Source organism: Sapajus apella, unplaced genomic scaffold (genome assembly GCF_009761245.1).
Source record: "Sapajus apella isolate SASKATOON/1434 unplaced genomic scaffold, GSC_monkey_1.0 scaffold59, whole genome shotgun sequence".
Classification (NCBI taxonomy): domain Eukaryota; kingdom Metazoa; phylum Chordata; class Mammalia; order Primates; family Cebidae; genus Sapajus; species Sapajus apella.
The window spans coordinates 5,997,218-6,016,145 of NW_022436999.1; the positions used below are offsets into that span (position 1 = coordinate 5,997,218).

An 18,928-nucleotide genomic window follows, 5' to 3' on the forward strand; every position below is an offset into this window, starting at 1 on the left:
TCTCAAACTCCATGAACTTACTTGATGCACAAAGCATGTAAGTAAATCATAAAAGAGAATGGTTCATGAGTCAGCCAGTTTAACAGAAATTTATTTCTGATGATAAATATAGTGTTATTTGGTCCAAAGGATATTAAAATCATCACTGTGTAGATCAAATTAAAAAGAATGTTTGTTTTCTGTCAACTGATAATTTTTAGAAATGACAAATACATGTATTTTTGGAAGTAAGCACATCTGGAATGCTGATTTAGCTCTCCATTAGCAAAATAAAATAGTTTATTCTTTTGCTTTAACCAAAAGAACTATAAGGTCCTAAAACGACCTTTGAAAATTTTCATTTCCAAGACTTCAAGAAATTAAAAATAATGATGGGTTTATTTTCAGAACAAAGAGGTTTTTTTAAAATCCCATTAATTTTTCTGTAATAGTAAGGTCAGAGGAATTATTAATACTTTAAAAATCTCAATAGTTTCTGATTCTTCTATAAGGTTCTGAGTTTCCAGCAGATTCACTTTTTACTATTCTCCATTTGACCTTAGAGTTTCTGACTGAAGTTTTGCATAACCTAAGCAAAACAGGCAATAGCAAGTTTTTCAAGAGTTCTCAGAGAGAGATGGACTGAATTCTCTTTTCTAAATCAGGAATGAAATGACATTTTGACCCATTCTGAATACCATGCCACTAGAGATGCTCTAGAGGGAGAGAGAGAAAACCTGATTATCAAGTCCCTCTTGGTGATTAAAGATTACATGAAACTTTTCACAAGAAGTGCTGGCCATGATGTCCTGATTCACTGATACTTACCACACAGAAGTTGCCTATCATTTCAACAGCAGGATGGGCACAATTCATTATCTTAACGGACTCAGTACTGAGTTTGCATAGTTTAATATCTACAGCTAGCAGCTAAAATTCTTTGTTTATGTATACTGAATATGTGGAAAGGCCTTTGGTTATAATATTTCATTCTAGTAAGTAGAAGAGAACATTTCATAATACATATTTTTTTACTGGTTCTTCCTTGTTCTTCATATTCTGAGCTTGAAACTATCCTAAGGTCAATTTATGGTTTCTCTGCTACAAGAATGTGGATCCACTGGTATGATCTATAATATACAACATTCTATTTACAACACAAAACAGATGTCAGAAATACCTTTATCTTATAGGCCCTCCCCCCACTTTTATTTTTAATACCTCATTCCCTGTTGACATGACTGCAACCACTGGAAACTTGTTAACTTCAACCTCTGTGACACCTACAGTTGCTAGAAGACCAATCTCTGAGGGGCCCATGTGGGTTCCTTTGGCCAAAACACATTCCCCTCTTTTAATGTCATGGCCAATGGGTCTGAAAGTCAAAGCAGAACCATAAACAGTGTGATTAAGAACAACATTTTCTCAACTCATGAGGGAAACTTTAGTGTCAAAAGAGGAAGACATTCAAGAGGAGAAAAAAGTCAAGAAATAAAGTAGTAGAAAAATAATGAAATGAAGGGATTCTAAAAATCCTATGCTTTTTTAATTTTAAAAGTTAAACCACACAACAGAAAACAGAAATAGGATTGGATTATATTACTGCTAAAGAAGAACCTGTGACTTCATATTTGAAATTTTGTTTTCTTGAGTACCTGTGAAGAAAATTACAAATTGTTTTGTGCTACATTATAGTAAAACTACCAATTGCAAACTTTCTTTGATAAGGCAAGAATCTGTATCAAAGTATCTAGCAGCATTGATGATAAGAGGTCCACAGCTGGCTAGCTTTGTGGCAAGGAGAATAATGCTAATGAGGTTACAGTCATAGAGGTAATTTCCACTTAGGTTGGTCCTGATCTGTGGCCACAGAGGTACATTCACCTTGGTGTGCTGCCATAAGGATGGGAGAAGTGTAGTTTCATTACAAAGGGATGTTCAGCAAATTAGTATTAATGGAATCAAGGTAAACATACTCCATTGTAAGAAAAATAATTTAAGGTATACACACTATTTATTATAGGACAATAGCGTCATCTTTGTATATAAAGAGGAGCAGATTATTCCCTTATTATTGGTGCTCAGTAGAGCATATGCTATAAGTTAATTGTGTAAATATCCAATTCTGGGATTATCTGAGTTAATACCAAATTCTAGATTACTTAGGGATGGGACTGGGTAATTTTGGATTATCTAGGAGTAGAATTAACCATAGAATATGTAGGGTCATGACTTTACCTCTTTCTCATCTTGCTTTTGACTAACTTGCCTTTACCATCCTTCATTAAAAAGTAGGTAAGGCAGAGATGTGAAACAGAATTCATTTTTCTTCTTGTTAAAGCTCTGAAAATTAATGGCTAATTGACATGGCTACAGATTTATAGTACCCAGGGTTTCCTGAGTAAATGATCATGTAGAAACAAAAGTGGGCCAAAAAAACCCAAAAAACAAAAAACAAAAAAAAAAAAACAATGACTAAAGAGAGATGGGTGTAAAAAAAAAAAAAAAGAAAAGAAACAAAAGTGGGCTATATATTGTATGTGTTTTGAAGTTACCTGATATCTTGGCCTGGCCGAGCTTGTACCAGAATTCGCACTTCAAGTTCTTCAGTGCCCTATAATAAGAGGAGCAGGTTATGTAATTTCAAACAGAATTTCTGAGCAGTAGAATTTAGCTACTCAGATACTTTTGTGATCAGATAGGCCTAGGATATATACAAATATAGAGAAACCAAAAACTATTTGCCATACCTTTTGAAAACACTGAATTTCTAACATAGGCTCCTGAAAAATTAGGTTTGGTGCCAATAAATAAAATTTTTTTGCTCTAATTTTTATGTTTTTTAAAAATATACCAATTGAAATATTAAATCTTGCTTTATAAGATTTAACATTTGAACTAGTACATTTATATATATACTTTATATATTTATATATTATATATCTGTAGATGGATATAGATGGCTACCCTAACAAAGTGTGCATGGAGATAATATCTTTCTTCTTTTCCCATGAATCACGAGTTCAATACCATGCCAAGGTTACCAAATACCTGCAGAAATTTCAGTAAAGGACTTATAGTTTGCCTGGTGGTAGATTCCTGTACATTAATGGCAATAATCAATTTTACATTTATGGGCTGTGAATAATATTGTGACATTGGAACTGTGTCTTGTCATCTGGCAGAGTCTACGAATGCATGTGTTCTGGATTTCAATGCTCTGCTGGCTTCCCTGATGCCAATAAATCTGCTTAGACAGTTTTAACAGCAGGCAATGTGGTCTGTTGGCCAACAGTTGAATTTTATAAGCCTTGTATGTGGAAAGGTGATTAAAAAGAAAATCTCCAGATCAAGGAAAGCGTCTGTCTCTTGGCATGGCCAAATTTTACTATCTTCTCAGCTTGGGGGAATATATGTTTATTTTTAACCTTAGCTTTTAACATATATCTTTAAACCTTCTTCACAAAACAAGTAAGCTTATTATTAAAACTTCAGTTGAATTTATTCTACTTTTATTACTGGCTTATACTCTGGTTTCAATAACTTGCCACTATTTTCAGTGTGATACAGGCTTGCTTAGGTCCAAAAAGATCCCAACATCTTTTATTTGAGGCAATGGAGGGAAAACTTACACACACTTAGTATTTCTAGGCTGTCATTTGGTGGCACTGCTTTTTCCTGAATTACAGAAAACCAGAGGTGAAAGGGTCATTTGATTCAAATACTTGGCTTAGTGTAATATTCAAGAACTTGCCCAAGTGTTCTTCGTTAAATTCTTCTTTAGTAAATTCTAATTTCATGAACTCCTTGACATTTTATCAGAAGCTAGTCTCAATGGCAAATTTCTCAGCTAGAAGGTATGCCAATCATTAATGTCTCTGCTCTGGGAGGTATGTTAACCATTAATATCTCTGCTTTCTTGAGGTACTTTCTTTTCCTTGTTTGCATGTGAAACTGCTTGGGTTAAATATGGTTCAAATTCTGCCATAACAGCAATGATCATAGAAACCCGTCCTGTAGTAACAGATTTTCAAGCTTAAGGAAATTTCTTGTTTACTGGAGACTCATATACTACAATATAAGATCCCACCATAAGCCAAAATAACTGGGTTAATCTCACAAACATTGCAGAAAATGGTTGTGACATAATACTGCCATAGGAACAACAGCACAATAAGACTTGGTGATGACGTACGTCGTCTGATTCCCTGATAAGTTCGGTATCTTCCACTTGGACTACTGCATCAGCACCGCAGGGTATTGGAGCACCTGTTGTAACCCGCATGACTTGTCCTGGCATTACTGTCTGAGTTGGCTGGAAATAAACATGAAAAAGCCAGTTGATGTACTTTGCTGCTGCAAGGAAATGTCTGCAGAGGATGTTAATTTCTTTAATATTTTAAATAAATAAACCATAAAAGAAAGTTTTACAGTCTTATTCATTTTGGGCCAGTGTAATAAAAGCTATCCACAAACAGGTGCACTCACACCAGAGTCTTTAGTTCATTTAAGCTGATTGCATAGGTACTTTAAGGTAATGACTATTTATTAGGTGTCTTTCTTGGTGCTCTGCTTTACTTTAGAAGAACTGCCACTTACATTTGCCACTTTTGCCCCCGCAAATAATGTGAATTTTCCTAATATATGTAAAGTGATTTGAGAGTCTGTAAGAAAAAAAATTGCTAGGATATAAATTATAAATAATAATTACAAAAAAACCCAGCACCTTTATAATTTATTGAAGCTCTGATATTTGAGAAATGCAGTACTTTATTAACTAAACTTTTTGGTTAAATAAAGGCAAGCCAGAAATATTTTAATTGTTGCTTTTGAAAATATTCAAAAACATATTAGCTCACTAATGAATTAATAATAGAAGTTGAGCAAATATAACTAAATCATTTAAAAACGATTCCAGTGTCTGTAATGACCTAGGTTAAATATTACTTTTGAAAATGAAAAACAAGATTTTCATTGTTTGTGTTCTCATACTGATGGTATAAGAGGTAAAACCTGCCCTACTAACTTCTTATAACTTGGTGAAAAGCACTTTTCTGTAAGATTAATCTGATAGATTTGATGTGATCTCAGGAAAGTCACTTGTCAGGGGCAATGATTTAGCTTGGAGTTTTGAAAAGAAATGCTTCAAATTCTGCCTAAGAAAACATCCTGAGACAATATTAATTCTCTATCCCTGCTAAAAGATTTCTTTCTAAAGATGTCTGCCTCGTAAGTATAGTCATGTGCTGCATAAGGATAGTTTGATCAATGTTGGACTGCATATATGATGGTGGTCCCATAAGACTACCATATTTTTTACTGTACTTTTTCTGTTTTGATAAACACTTACCATTATAATTGCATACAGTATTCAGTACAGTAACATGCTGTGCAGGTTTGTAGCCTAGGAGCAACAGGTTCCACCACGTAGGCTAGGTGCGTAGTTGGCTAAACTATCCAGGTTTGTGTAAGTACACTCTATGATGGTCAGACAATAAGAAATTGCCCAACAATGTATTCCTCAGAATATATCTTGGTTAAGTGACCCATAACTCTATTTAAAATCTTAGGTATCTACAATGTGAATATACTTACCACTACCAAGCTATAAGCTTAAAAACTGTTAAGAAGGTATATTTAATGTTATGTGTGTGTGTGTGTTTTGTCATTGTTGTTATTTTAACCACCAAAATAAGATAAAGTAAAATAAACCATACACACACACCTTAGGGAATGGTTAAGAAAAAATACTCTACTACTGAAAGTACAATCAAAGTAAAACTGGAAATTTATTTATTAGAGAAGTCTTAAAAATCTTCTCTCCATAATATTATTACTGTAAACAATACTACCAATAACTAATATTTATTGAACCCACAATGTATGCTAGATAGAGTGTTAAGTGCATTATATATTCTAGAATATAAGCCTTACAAAGACAAAGACTTGTTTCATTTTCTGTTTGCCTCTCCAGATCACATCATTATTGTCTACTCTGTGCTGTGGCCCAGAGGCTGACCTCTAATGGACCATTTTAACCAGGTTCCCATCACTTTGGCTTCTGGTGAGGCTCAGCCAAAGAGAGGGGCCAGTAAGAAATTAGATGGTAGAAGAGAGAAAGAAAAGTAGGGTTTTCATTCCCCTTGTTCTTTTCCTCCTGGGGTACAGTTTGGTGGTGGTTAGGGCATCTCTACTACTGAGGGCAACAGCTGCTGTTGCGCAGTCCTCTCCCATAGCTATGAATCTTCCCAAGTTCGGGTACCATCGTCTTTCTTTGCTCCTTCAGACTAAGAGGTGGTAAGAAAAACTCACTGTTGTTAGCAATCTGGGTGCTGCAGATTCCTTTGTTGATTTCCCTTAGCCCCATCCAGACATTAGAGATAGCCTCTGTTTTAATCTTCTTTAATCATCCTTTTCCCAGACTTATTGCTCTGTTATGGCAAGTCCTAGAAATTATCTGGCATACACTTTGCCAAGCTGAGCACCTATGCATCTGGGCTGAGCTGATGTAGTTGCTCATGTCCTAGGGAAGCAGAGCGCTGGTTGAGCCAAGATACCCTGACCTACAGGCCAAATAACTCTAGTACCCTGCTTTTCTGAAGCTAGGCAATAGCCCCTTAGAGTCTGAGCTGCCGAGATAACCCTATTTCTGGGGAGTTGAGTAATTTCTGTGTTGATTCCTATCCTCCTGGCGATCAAACCACAGCTGTGCTCTGCCATTCCAAGGTATTTGCTGCTGCTGCACCTAGCCTCAGCGTATGAGGCAAGGATCTGTGTGTGTAGCCCCACCATCCATGGGTCTGAAGTCACTACTACACAGTACCTTATCAGTTGCCGCTGAGCCCCATTGGCTCAGTTTCCTGAGCTGCAGCCATACCCTGCTTCCTTGGCCAAAATCTTTTTCTTTGGAGTTTGGTCAGTGCTACACCATACCCAGCAGGTATAAAATCACAGGTACAACCAGGGCACCTGGATCCAAGCTGCTAGGGGGCGCCTCAGAGTCATAAAACTTGGTTCTTTGGATAACCTACACCCAACTCTGCCACAGAGAGTGAACCTGAACCCCAGGAACCAGGTGCCACAATCAATTCACAAGACCTTGGATTCCAGCCCTACAGTCACTCCAAGCACCATATTTTGAGCCCAGTGCCATTGTAGCTGCTTGGAGGACATGTCATACCTGACACCAAGAGGATCCCTTCAGCTGACTCTTCCCTATTGTGAACAAGAATAGGAGGAATCCAAAAGCCCTTGACACCAAGGATATTAATAACCTATGCCAATGCTACCACTGACACAAACTTCTATGCATTAGGCCACTGAGGTACTCACAGTTACTGCTGACATTGAATGCAACTGAAAAAGCTGCATAGAGACTACACCATTGCACCTGTTCAGAAACTCACCACGCCCTTTGCAAGCAGCACATCAAAACCCAACTACAGGTGAAAGTCTTTCTCTACAAAACCACCCTAGAAAGTCTGAAAGAAGCAACAGTTCCACCAGGCTCACAGATCAACATGGGGACACAAGAAACACAAAAAAGCAAGAAAATATGACACCACTAAAGGAATACATCTCTAGTAACAGACTCCAATGAAAAGGAAATCAGTGAACTACTGGAAAAGAAATTGCCAAATAACGATCTTAAGGAAACTCAATTAGACACAAAAAAACACATATTGATAATTCAACAAAATCAGCAAAACAATTCATAAGAATGAGAAATTCAACAAATATATAGAAATCATAAAACAGAACCAAACAGAAATTCCGCAGCTGAATAATTCAAAGAATGAAATACAAAATAACAACAGAGAGCTTCAACAGCAGGCTTGATAAAGCAGAAGAAAGAATTTTGAACTTGAAGAAAGGTCATTTGAAATACCCGGGGGGTAAGGGAGTGAGAGAGAGAGAGAGAGAAAGAGAGAAAGAGAGACAAAGAGAGAGAGAGAAAAAGAGAGAGGAATGAAAAAGAGTGAAGAAAGCTTGTAGGGATACCATACAAGAACAAATATTCATATTATTGGAGTTTCAGGAAAAAAGAAAGGAAAAGGCATAAGAAATTTATTTAATAAAATAATAGCTGAAAACTTCCCAAGTCTGGGAAAAAGTATGAATATCCAAGCCCAAGAAATCCATAGGTCTCCAAATCAAGTCACATATAAGGAAATACACATTAGACTAACAGTAGTTTTCTATGCAGAAACCTTACAGGCTGGAAAGGAAGGAGCTGATATCTTCGAAGTGCTAAAAGAAAAAAAAAATTCTAACTATGAATACTACATGCAGCAAAGCTATCCTTTGGAAATGAGGAAGAAATAAAGTCTTTCCCAGACATGTAAAAATGGAGAGAATTCATTACCACTACGTTGGTCTAACAAATTCTCAAGGCAGTTCTATATCTGGAAGCAAAAGACAATAGTCACTATCATAAAAACACACACAAGCATAAAACTCACTGGTAGAGCAGATTAACAAAAGAGAAAGAGAAAAGAATAAAACCATATCAATATAGAAAACCACCCAATTGCAATGGTAAACAATAACAGAAGGAAGGAGCAAGGGGTAGCAAAACCAGAAAACAGTGAAATGACAGGAGTCCTCACCTGTCAGTAATAACCTTAAATGTAAATAGATTAAATTCTCTAGTTAAAAGATACAGACTAGCTGAATGGATTAAAAATAAAAAACCCAACTATTTGCTGCCTACATGAAACTCACTTCACCTATATGGACATGTATAGACTGAAAGTGAAGAAATGAATCAAGATGTTTGATGCAAATGGAAACCAAAATCAGGCAAGAGTAGCTACATTTATATCAGATAAAACAGACTTTGGCCGGGCACGGTGGCTCATGCCTGTAATCCTAGCATTTGGGGAGGCTGAGGCAGGTGGATTACAATGTCAGGAGCTCGAGACCAGCCTGACCAACATGGTGAAACCCCATCTCTACTAAAAATACAAAAACTAGCCAGGCATGGTGGTGCGCACCTGTAATCCCAGCAACTCGGGAGGCTGAGGCAAGAGAATAGCTTGGACCTGGGTGGTGGAAGTTGCAGTGAGCCAAGATTATGTCACTGTACTCCAGCCTGGGTGACAGAGCGAGACTCTACCTCAAACAACAAAAACAAATAAACAAAAAAACACCCAGACTTTAAGTCAGAAACTGTAAAAAAAAAAAAAATAACAAGGAAGGCCATTCTATAATTATAAAGGGATCAATTTACCACAAGGATACAACAATCATAAATATATATGCACTGAACATGGGATCACCCACTATAAAGCAAGCATTATTTATCTAAAAGGAGAGACAGATTCCAATACAATAATATGGGGAGTTTGGCACCCTACTCTTTGTATTGAACAAGTCATTTAGATAGAAAATCAACATAGAAATGCTGGATTTAAATTAGATTTTAGACCAAATGGACCTAACAGATACTATTTCATCTAAGAGCTGTATAATACACATTTTTTTTTCCACTATCACATGGAATATTCTCCAGATAGACCATGTGAGGCCATAAAACAAGTCTCAACAAATTTAAAAGAACTAAAATTATATCAAATATTTTTTGATATAATTTTGATATAACTAAAACTATAAATCAATACAAGAGGAATGCTCAAAATTGTACAAACATGTAGAAATTACATAACATGCTCCTGAGCAACCAATGGATCAATAAAGATATTAAGAGAGAAATAAACAGGTTTCCCAAAACAAATGAAAATAGAAACACCACAGACAAAAACCTATGGTATACAGCAAAAACAGCATGAAGAGGGAAATTTATAGCAATAAACACCTATATCAAAACAGTGGAAAGATTTCTAAGACACAACATGGTGATGTATCTTAAGGAATAAGAAAAGCAAGAACAAGCCAGATCAAAAATCAGAAGAAGGAAGAAATAATAAAGATGAGAGAAATAACTGAAATTGAGACTAAAGAAAACACAAAAGACGAATGAAATTAAAGTTGGCTTTATGAAAAGATAAACAAAATTGACAAAGCATTAGCTAGGCTAATAAAAAAAGACCCAAATAGACAAAATCAGAAATGAAAAAGAAGGCATTACAACTGATATTACAGAAATACAAAGGGTCATCAGAGACTACTATGAAGAACTATATGCCAAAAATTTAGGAAACCTAGTGAAAATGGGTAAATTCCTCAATACATTCAATCTACCAAGCTTGAGCCAAAAAGAAATAGGAAACCTGAACAGATAGATTATGAGTAACGAGATTGAATCTGTAATAAAGTTTCCTATCAAAGAAATGCCCAAGACCTGATGACTTCACTGCTTAATCCTACCAACATTTAAAGAACTCACACTAATTCTTCTCAAACTCTTCTGTAAAACTGAAGAGGAAGGAATTCTTACAAAGCTCAATCTATGAGGTCAACATTATTCTGATACCCAAACCAGAAAATGACATAACACTAAAAAGGAAAACTATAGGCCAATTTCCCTGATGCAAAATGTTATATCCCTATATGCAAAATCCCTATATGCAAAAATGCTCAATAAAACACCTGCAGCTGAACCCAGCAGCAGATTAAAAAGATCATTTACCATGATCAAGTGGGATTTACCCTGGGGATGCAAGGGTGGTTCAATATACGCCAATCAATAAACATGATACATCACACCAACAGAATGAAGGACAAAAACCATATGATCATCTCAACAGACTTGGGAAAACATTTGATAAAATTCAACAATCCTTCATAATTAAAACTCTCAACAACTTAGGTATAAAAAGAATAAATGTACACAATGAAGGCCCTAGATGACAAACCCACAGCCAACATCATATTGAACAAGGAAGAGATGAAGGCTTTTCCTCTGAGATCTCGGCCAAGACAAAGACGCCCACTTTCAACACTTTTATTCAGCATAGTACTGGAAGTCCTCGCCAGTACTGTGAGGCAATAGAAAGAAATAAAAGACATCCAAAGGGGAAAGGAGGAAGTCAATTTGTCCCTGTTTGCAGATGACATGATCTTATGTATAGAAAATCCTAAAAGCTACACCAAAAAACTCTTACAACTGATATAGTACAGCTGCAGGATACAAAAATGACATATCAACATACAAAAATGAGTGGCATTTCTATACACCAACATACAAAATGATGTATCATCAACATACAAAAACGAGTAGCATTTCTATACACCAACAACAAACTAGCAGAGAAAGAAAATGAGAAAGCTATCCCATGTATAATAACTACCAAAGAAAATCTAGGAATAAATTTAGCCAAGAGGTGAAAAATCTCTGTAAGGACAACTATAAAATACTGATGAAACAGATTGAAGAGGCCACAAAAAAGAAAGAAAGAAAGAAAGAAAGAAAGAAACAGTATCCCATGTCATTAGAAGAATTAATATTGTGAAAATGACCATACTACCAAAAGCGATCTACAGATTCAATGCAATTCCTATGAAAATACCAGTGACATTCTTCACAGAAATACAAAATCCTAAAATTTGTATGAAACACAAGAGACCCCAAAATAGCCAAAGCTATCCTGAACAAAAAGAAGAAAACTGGAGGCATCACACTGTCAGAAATCAATATATACTATAAAGCTATATAACTGAAATAGCATGGTCTGGACATCACAACAGACATGTTAACCAATGGATCAGAATAGAGAACTCAGTGTGTTTGCAGCCCTCACACAGAGTCCCTACTGGAGTGAAGGTTGCAGTGAGCTGAGATCATGTTGGGCAACAGAGCAAGACTCTGTATCAAGAAAAAACAAATCAAAAACCAAAAAAACAAGAACAACCTCCCTCCCCCCAAAAAACCCAAGTAAACAAACAAACAAAATAATACAAGTCATTTATTAAAAAAATCAAGCCTAGCTCTTCTTTTTGTCAGAAAAATGGTCACGGGGATGAAAGCCAGCTTGGTGCGGCATGGACAAAAATATGTAACACTACTGTGCCAACTTAGCTTCAGAGAGCTGTATGTGTATCTTCTCAATTTTTGGATGCTGAAATGAGGAAGCTAGGGTCAACACCATTGGCACCATCCTTCTCCTACATATTTATTTAACTCATTTCTACTGTTAGTCCATGCTAAGCCAAGGAAGAAAGGCATGGAACATAGTGTTTGCCAAACTGCTGCCTTCATCTTGAAAATTATTATTTATGTATTTCTTGCCACCTTTATTTTTATATATTGATTGGTAGCAGCAGTTGAGTATTCCATCTTAGGAGGAGGAAACTTTGAAGGGGAGCAGAAGGGAAAGGAAAAAGTTCTTTGGTTTTCTTTTAGTTCTATTAAATAAGGTGGGAGCTCTATCAACCAACCTTCATAACTCACTGGATTCACAGATGCTCTCTATTTCCTCTGAAACATAACAATGGTCACAGCATACTTTAAGTTTGAAGCTGTTAGACCTTCTCTTGTATACCTGTAAGCTGCCACTCCAAGAATCAATTGAGTTTGTTCCCAAACTTGTTTGTGCCAGTCTGTGACAATAGTTTTAACTGAATTAGGTTATTTAAATAAATATTACATAAACCAATAATACATGAGTGTGAAAGTTATTTTTTTCTATAAAAATTAAGTAGAATCTTGGGCCAGGGGCCATTTTGGAAGCATCTTGCCAAGCTCTGCTTCTTCTCTGAGTATGGAGAAGGCAAAAGAAAAGGAGTAGACATCCACAGAGAAGTTGAGGGAAGAGATCAGCAGGCTTCTAATCAACCAAACACAATTGCTTTGTCAGGAACATCAGCAAAGGGAACCAAAGGAAAAATATCTGTCAAGGGTAACAAAGTGCTCTGCCCTAAGAAGGCAGAGTACAGTGACAACCCCAGATCTCAAAAGATACCAATCCCTCCATTACCCTCTAAACTGCCGCCTGTTAATCTGATTCACCGGGACATTCTGCGGCCTGGTACCTGTGTGCCTTTGTCTACCCAAATCAAAAGGATTTTCCTAGCACAGCAAAAAAGGCCAAAATCCGGAAATCATTGAAAAAAAAAATTAACGGTGGAAACAGGGGAAACGTCCTGCAAAGTTCTGAGACACATCCTCCTGAAGTGGGTCTTCTCCCTGAGGAGGGGCTGCCTACCCTGGAAAGTCCACTGTTCTCCTTGAGGGAGCTAATATAGTTGTGGTGACAATTTCTGCCCCAGAGGCTTTGCTGGCCTCCTGGGCGAGAATTTTAGCCAGGCCAAGGATACCAGAGACAGTGGAATCTCCACAAGAGGCCTGTGGTGTCAGGTGGTGGTGTGTGTTACAGGGGAAACGTCTCCCTGCAGCCATAGATGTTTGGGTTCACCTGCAGTTTCATGCTGGTCAAACCTGGGTTCCAGAGAAGCAAGAAGGGAGAGTGAGTGCCTCCAATTTTCCACCCCCACACCTTAAAGACAATATGTTGTGCCCCAAATGTGTTCACAGGAATAAGGTCTTAATAAAAAGCCTCCAATGGGAATAGAACATCAGGGAAAAGGCCACATCTACGGGAATTAATGGCAGAAAGACTGGAGAGTCAGATTCCGTGGTGTTACTGACAGGTGAACTCTGGTCCTCTCCACACCTATTTATGGGCCATGCAGACTGGTGGGGTGGCAGATGTTAACCTAAGACCCCTAGCATTGCCTGTTGCTTTGTGAGTGAAGACAGATACAGACTCTTACATTTAAAAACAGAAAAACATTTCACAAATTATGATAAATTGTAATTAATATGTAGAAAAACTCATTTATACTACCTTTCTAAAACAGAAATGATGTCAGCAGCTTTTTTGTTTGTTTTTTTGAGACAGTGTCTTGCTCTGTTGCCCAGGCTGGAGTGCAGTGGTGCAATCTCAGTTCAGTGCAATCTCTGCCTCCTGGGTTCAAGTGATTCTGCTGTTTCAGACTCCTGAGTAGCTGGGATTACAGGCACCCACCACCATACTTAGCCAATTTTTTTGTATTTTTTATTAGTGAGGGGGTTTTACCATGTTGACCAGGCTGGTCTCAAACTCCTGGCCTCGAGAGAACCACCCACCTGAGCCTCCCAAAATGCTGGGATTACAGGCATGAGCCATGGAGAATGGCCTTCAGCAGCTCTTTTAAGTGTGAACTTCTTCAGCTGAGCATTGTGAAGGAGTTGAGCAAAACAATAGTTTGCTCCTATGCTCAATTTTTCCCTCCTCTGAACACTTGACTACTTTAGGAGCTGCATCATTCCAATTGCAATTTCATAAAATGTAAAGTATTTTAAGGCAAAGGAAAGCTATTAATTCTCTCCTTCCCCCAAACACATGATTTTTAATATTCAAAACAATATTTTTCAAAGTTCTCTTAATAATCTGAGATTTCTATGGTTTGACTCCAGGATCAATACACAAGGCACTTTGTATTATTTCACTTCTAATTGTTTTCTATATTTCTGGTGTTTAAAATGTTTGAAGTTGCTTCCCACTCATAAATACATGATATATTGAACTTAAAATGTGTTTATTAACCAGTTCTCCATAAATAAAAATAAGATCTGTATATACAATAATTCATCTGTTGTATTTAGGGAACTGTATTCATTGCATGCAAATTATTGTTAGTGTTCTTAATTCAAAGTAGGAGTAAACCAAAATGTATGATTTTTCTTTTGCATGACTCATTTGTTTGTTTTTTTCTTTATTAGTTGGTGGTATGGGTTGGATCATTTGTTTTAAAACTACTTAGGTATGACTGACATACAAAAAGCTGTACATATTTAATGTATCCCATGGAGTATAATAAATTTTTAATTTTTGTGTGTACTTCCTACATTTATAGTCCTGAAAGTCTGTGAACAGATCTTTTTTTCACTTGTCCTATTTTAATGACTGTTTCCAACATTGTTTCGTTATTACAGCTAGGGGATCTTTTTTCTTTTGCCCCTTTAATGAAGATACTAAAAATAATGCACTGGAAGGAGTGGCAGAGTTGGAAAATTTGTAACTGTCATAATATAGGTGTGATATGTCTGGGAAATAATCCTCAAAAATGTTAGAGGAAGGGAGAAAAATTTGTTGAGAAGCAAGATGTTCTTCACTCCTGTCCCCCATTGGTTGTTGGTGGTCAGAATTGTTCAGCATAATAAATAATAGACATTTTTTTCTTATACTAAAAAAAAATTAAGTAAAACCTTTTGGAAACATCTATTAAAAATGCTGCTAAAAAGAAACGCGGTAAAATTAGGTGTGAGTGAGGAAACTGTAAAAGAGTGTAAAATGTAATAAAAATCCAAAAGCATTCTGCTCTTCTATGTATTGCAAGTATCCTTCAGTTTTTTTTTTTTCACTTGAAATAAAGCAAAATAGAAATCATAGACATTGCCTTTTGTGTGGCTTATGTTAAGAAAGACCTGAAAGAAATTAAAATAGCATACTTATTTAAAAGAAGGGCCTTGGCTCTTCATCGAATTATTGACTAATATTTATTTAAGTTAAATTTATATTTATTTTAAAGATATAAAAAAATTTCCCACTTTAACTGATTTTTTCAATTAAGTGGCCAATCACTGGTCTGAAAGTGTCAAATGGACTTTTATTTCCATTGTGGCCCATTACTGCTTCATTTTTTTTTTTTTTTTTGAGACAGAGTCTCACTCTGTTGCCCAGGCTAAAGTGCAGTGGTGTGATCCTGGCTCACTGCAAGCAACCTCTGTCTCCTGGGTTCAAGCATTCTCATGCCTCAGTCTCCCATGTAGCTGGGATTAAAGGCGTGCACTACCACATCCGGCTATTTTTTTCTAGTTTTTTTTTTTTAGTAGAGGCAGGGTTTCACCACGTTGGCCAGGCTGGTCTTGAACTCACGGCCTAAGTGATCCACCCGCCTCAGCCTCCCAAAGTGTTGGGATTACAGGCTTGAGCCACCATGCCCGGCTGCTTCATTTCTTAATATATGTATACCTGTTCCCTGGCTAGATCCCAAGTGAGAAAAATTAAATAATTAGCCAGAGTCCACTTCTTCTAAATTTCCCTATTTGTAACATAAGTTGGGGAAAAGTCTGAGAAGACTACCTAGAAATTGTTCTATTCAGAACATTTTTTTTTCCCCAGGGAAAAAAGAATACCCTATCACAGGGCTGGAAAATGCTTGTAAGGCATGTCTGTGAGACATACTAATAACACTATGCCATATATTAATAGAGGTGGATATTTTCAATTAAGAAATAGTTCTTTTGGTTCTCATGGGAACTATACTTTCAACCCTTTGATAACCTTCTGACTACACTGATAGGAGAAGTTTAGCATTAGATTCAGTGTCTTTCAGGTCTATCAATCTCACCTGTTCACCAGCTTGGGATTCCCCAATGATGAAACGATCTCCTGGGCCATCAGCAGCTGTGAGATGGAACAGAGCCGAGAACAAACATCAGTATGGACCTATAGCATGGAATAAGAACCAATACTGGAATTCTAAAATTCGACTCAAATTATTTGATAAGGCTTAGAGAAGTGGAATATTTTTCTGATCTCCTAGGCGTGACAATGGGTTTGTTACTGCTGGTTTAATATTCGGTATCTGTAACTCACATGCATTGACAAGAAGTGGTCCTAATAGTACCACTGGTGCCAAATTGTGCCATGGTGTCACTGGAGATGGTCTTCCTGTCACCCCATAATTTCCACCCTTGTGCTTTTCTAATAAGTTCTTCTAGCCCATCTTCCTAAATACCGCCTTATCCATGTGTATGGATGTGTGTGTGTGTGTGTGTGTGTGTGTGTGTGCGCACGTGCACACTCATGGACATATATATATATGGATTTATCACTATTGGTATATATATCCATATGTCTCCATTTTTCTATAAAATTTTAACCACTTCATACTGTTTTCTTATTTATCTCCCAGTCTGGACTTCATAATGTGAAATAGGAAGAACATTCCTTTCTTCACTTGACAGCTGAAGGAAATGAATTATGGAAAGAAAGAATTCAGGTAGAAAAGGTAAAGTACTTTGAACAATTTCTGGTTAATGGTAGAGCTAGGACTAAAATCCAGTCTCATAATTGTAGCACAGTATCTTTTAATAATGTATCAAAATTCTGTTTATGAATTAGAATACATAGGCAGTACTGCATCACATTTTCCATTGGCTATTTATTTTTAAATTAAAAAAAATTTCCAGAATTAGGATGGAAAAAATTTATTAAAAAAAAAATATATGTAGTATAACAATGGCTGGCTGCATAAACATTCCTGGAAGTTCAAAAGCGTTTTCTTGACATATGATGTGGCTTTCAGACCAACGCTACTGGGCAAAAATGCCTATCTAGCAAGTTTTATGAGCATGACCATTACCTCCATGTTATCTGCAAACAGCAGAGTTCTGGGGGCATATATACAGAAAATATATACTTTATGAATATTTAGATTACATTTGCAATCATACAGATAAATAATAATATTTTCCCCTTTTAAAAGGACATTAGATTAATTGCTTGTTGATATAGCTACAAAGTGGTATTTTTTCTAAAGGCTTATATAAAACACTATTTATAATGAAGTCATCCCTTTTTTGCATAAATGGTTTTGGTTAGCCTGATGTGGAGAGGGACAAAAATTAACACTGGGTCCCTTTTGTCACAAGATGTTGCATTTTATGTTTTATAGATATTATGTCAGTTAATAAACTCTTGCCTTTCTTGTGTTTTTTTGGAATCAGATTATATTTTTCAGTTTTTACTTGTAAAAACTATTATAGAAGAGTTTTTCTGCAATGTTATTTTATTAAGCCACTTTCATGGGCTATTTTTTAAAAAGGGTTAAAAAGTTTTTACAACAGGCAGGGTGCAGTGGCTCACGCCTGTAGTCCCAGCACTTTGGAAGGCCGAGGAGGGCAGATCACCTGAAGTCGGGAGTTCAAGACCAGCCTGGCCAACATGGTGAAACCCCATCTCTACTAAAAATACAAAAATTAGCCGGGTGTGGTGGCGCATGCCTGTAATCCCAGCTACTCAGGAAGCCGAGGTAGGAGAACCGCTTGAACATGGGAGGCAGAGGCTGCGGTAAGCCAAGATTGCACCACTGCACTCGAGACCAATCTTGTTTCTTCTATCCCCCCACTTATTTTTGCTATCTGTCAGAGCAAGTGATAATTTTTTTACTGTAGAGAATTAAAACATCAGTTATCCTTTAGAGTTACACACTAACTGTACCTCAAACATGAATAAACTTATTTTAAATTATTTCTCTAGTAGAGAAATAATTATCAGCTTGTTACCTCCTATACCAACCTAGACCTTTTCTCTTTTTTTTGAGACGGAGCTCTACTCTTGTTCTCCAGGCTGGAGTGCAATGGTGCGATCTCGGCCCACTGCAACCTCTGCCTCCTGAGTTCAGGAGGCTGCAATCTCAGCCTCCTGGGCAGCTGGGATTACAGGTGTATGCCACCATGCCCGGCTAATTTTTCTGTCTTTTTTTTTTTTTTTGTAGAGAAGAGTTTTCATCATATTGGTCAGACTGGTCTCTTACACCTGACCTCAGGTGATCCGCCCGCCTCTGCCTCCCAAAGTGCTGGGATTACAGGCCAGAGCCACCACGCCTGACCCATTTTCCCTTTTTTTACTTCCTGCACAAGGGGGAAATTAGCACTGTTTTAGAGTAAAAAAAAAAGGTTAATCTGAATCCTGGTTCTGTTTACTGTTAGCTTCAGGGACTCTCAGCAAAATTACGAAACCTCTCTAACCTTCAGTTTTCTTTTTGGTAAAAACAGGTATAATCACAGTTTTAAATTAATAACTTTGGGGCTCTTCATTCCTTTTATTCATTCAGTAAATTTCCGAATGTCTTTCATGCCCCAAGTGTTATATTAGGAGCTGGAGAGAGAGTAGGCGGTAAACCTAGACACTGTTTCTGTTTTAGTGCAGTGCTAATCTGTCATAAGGTTTTTCAAATTCTGGATGACAAATGGAGGTGGGCTTTAAAATCAACTTGT

The 18,928-nt window shown here is 36.8% G+C and overlaps 1 protein-coding gene and 1 pseudogene across 17 annotated transcripts in view; one reads left to right on the forward strand and one right to left on the reverse strand.

The window, feature by feature from the left end:
- Positions 1 to 18,928, reverse strand: part of GPHN (gephyrin) — a 636,323-nt gene that overhangs the window by 79,628 nt on the left and 537,767 nt on the right. For all 17 annotated transcript variants that reach the window (XM_032246071.1, XM_032246064.1, XM_032246067.1 and 14 more), the window contains 4 exons: positions 16,276 to 16,331; positions 4,175 to 4,294; positions 2,535 to 2,593; positions 1,201 to 1,354 (listed from right to left, as the gene is read on the reverse strand). In XM_032246071.1, coding sequence (XP_032101962.1) covers positions 1,201 to 1,354; positions 2,535 to 2,593; positions 4,175 to 4,294; positions 16,276 to 16,331 — 389 coding nt within the window. The remainder of the gene's footprint in view (positions 1 to 1,200; positions 1,355 to 2,534; positions 2,594 to 4,174; positions 4,295 to 16,275; positions 16,332 to 18,928) is intronic.
- On the forward strand, positions 12,618 to 13,487 carry LOC116528671 (annotated as a pseudogene).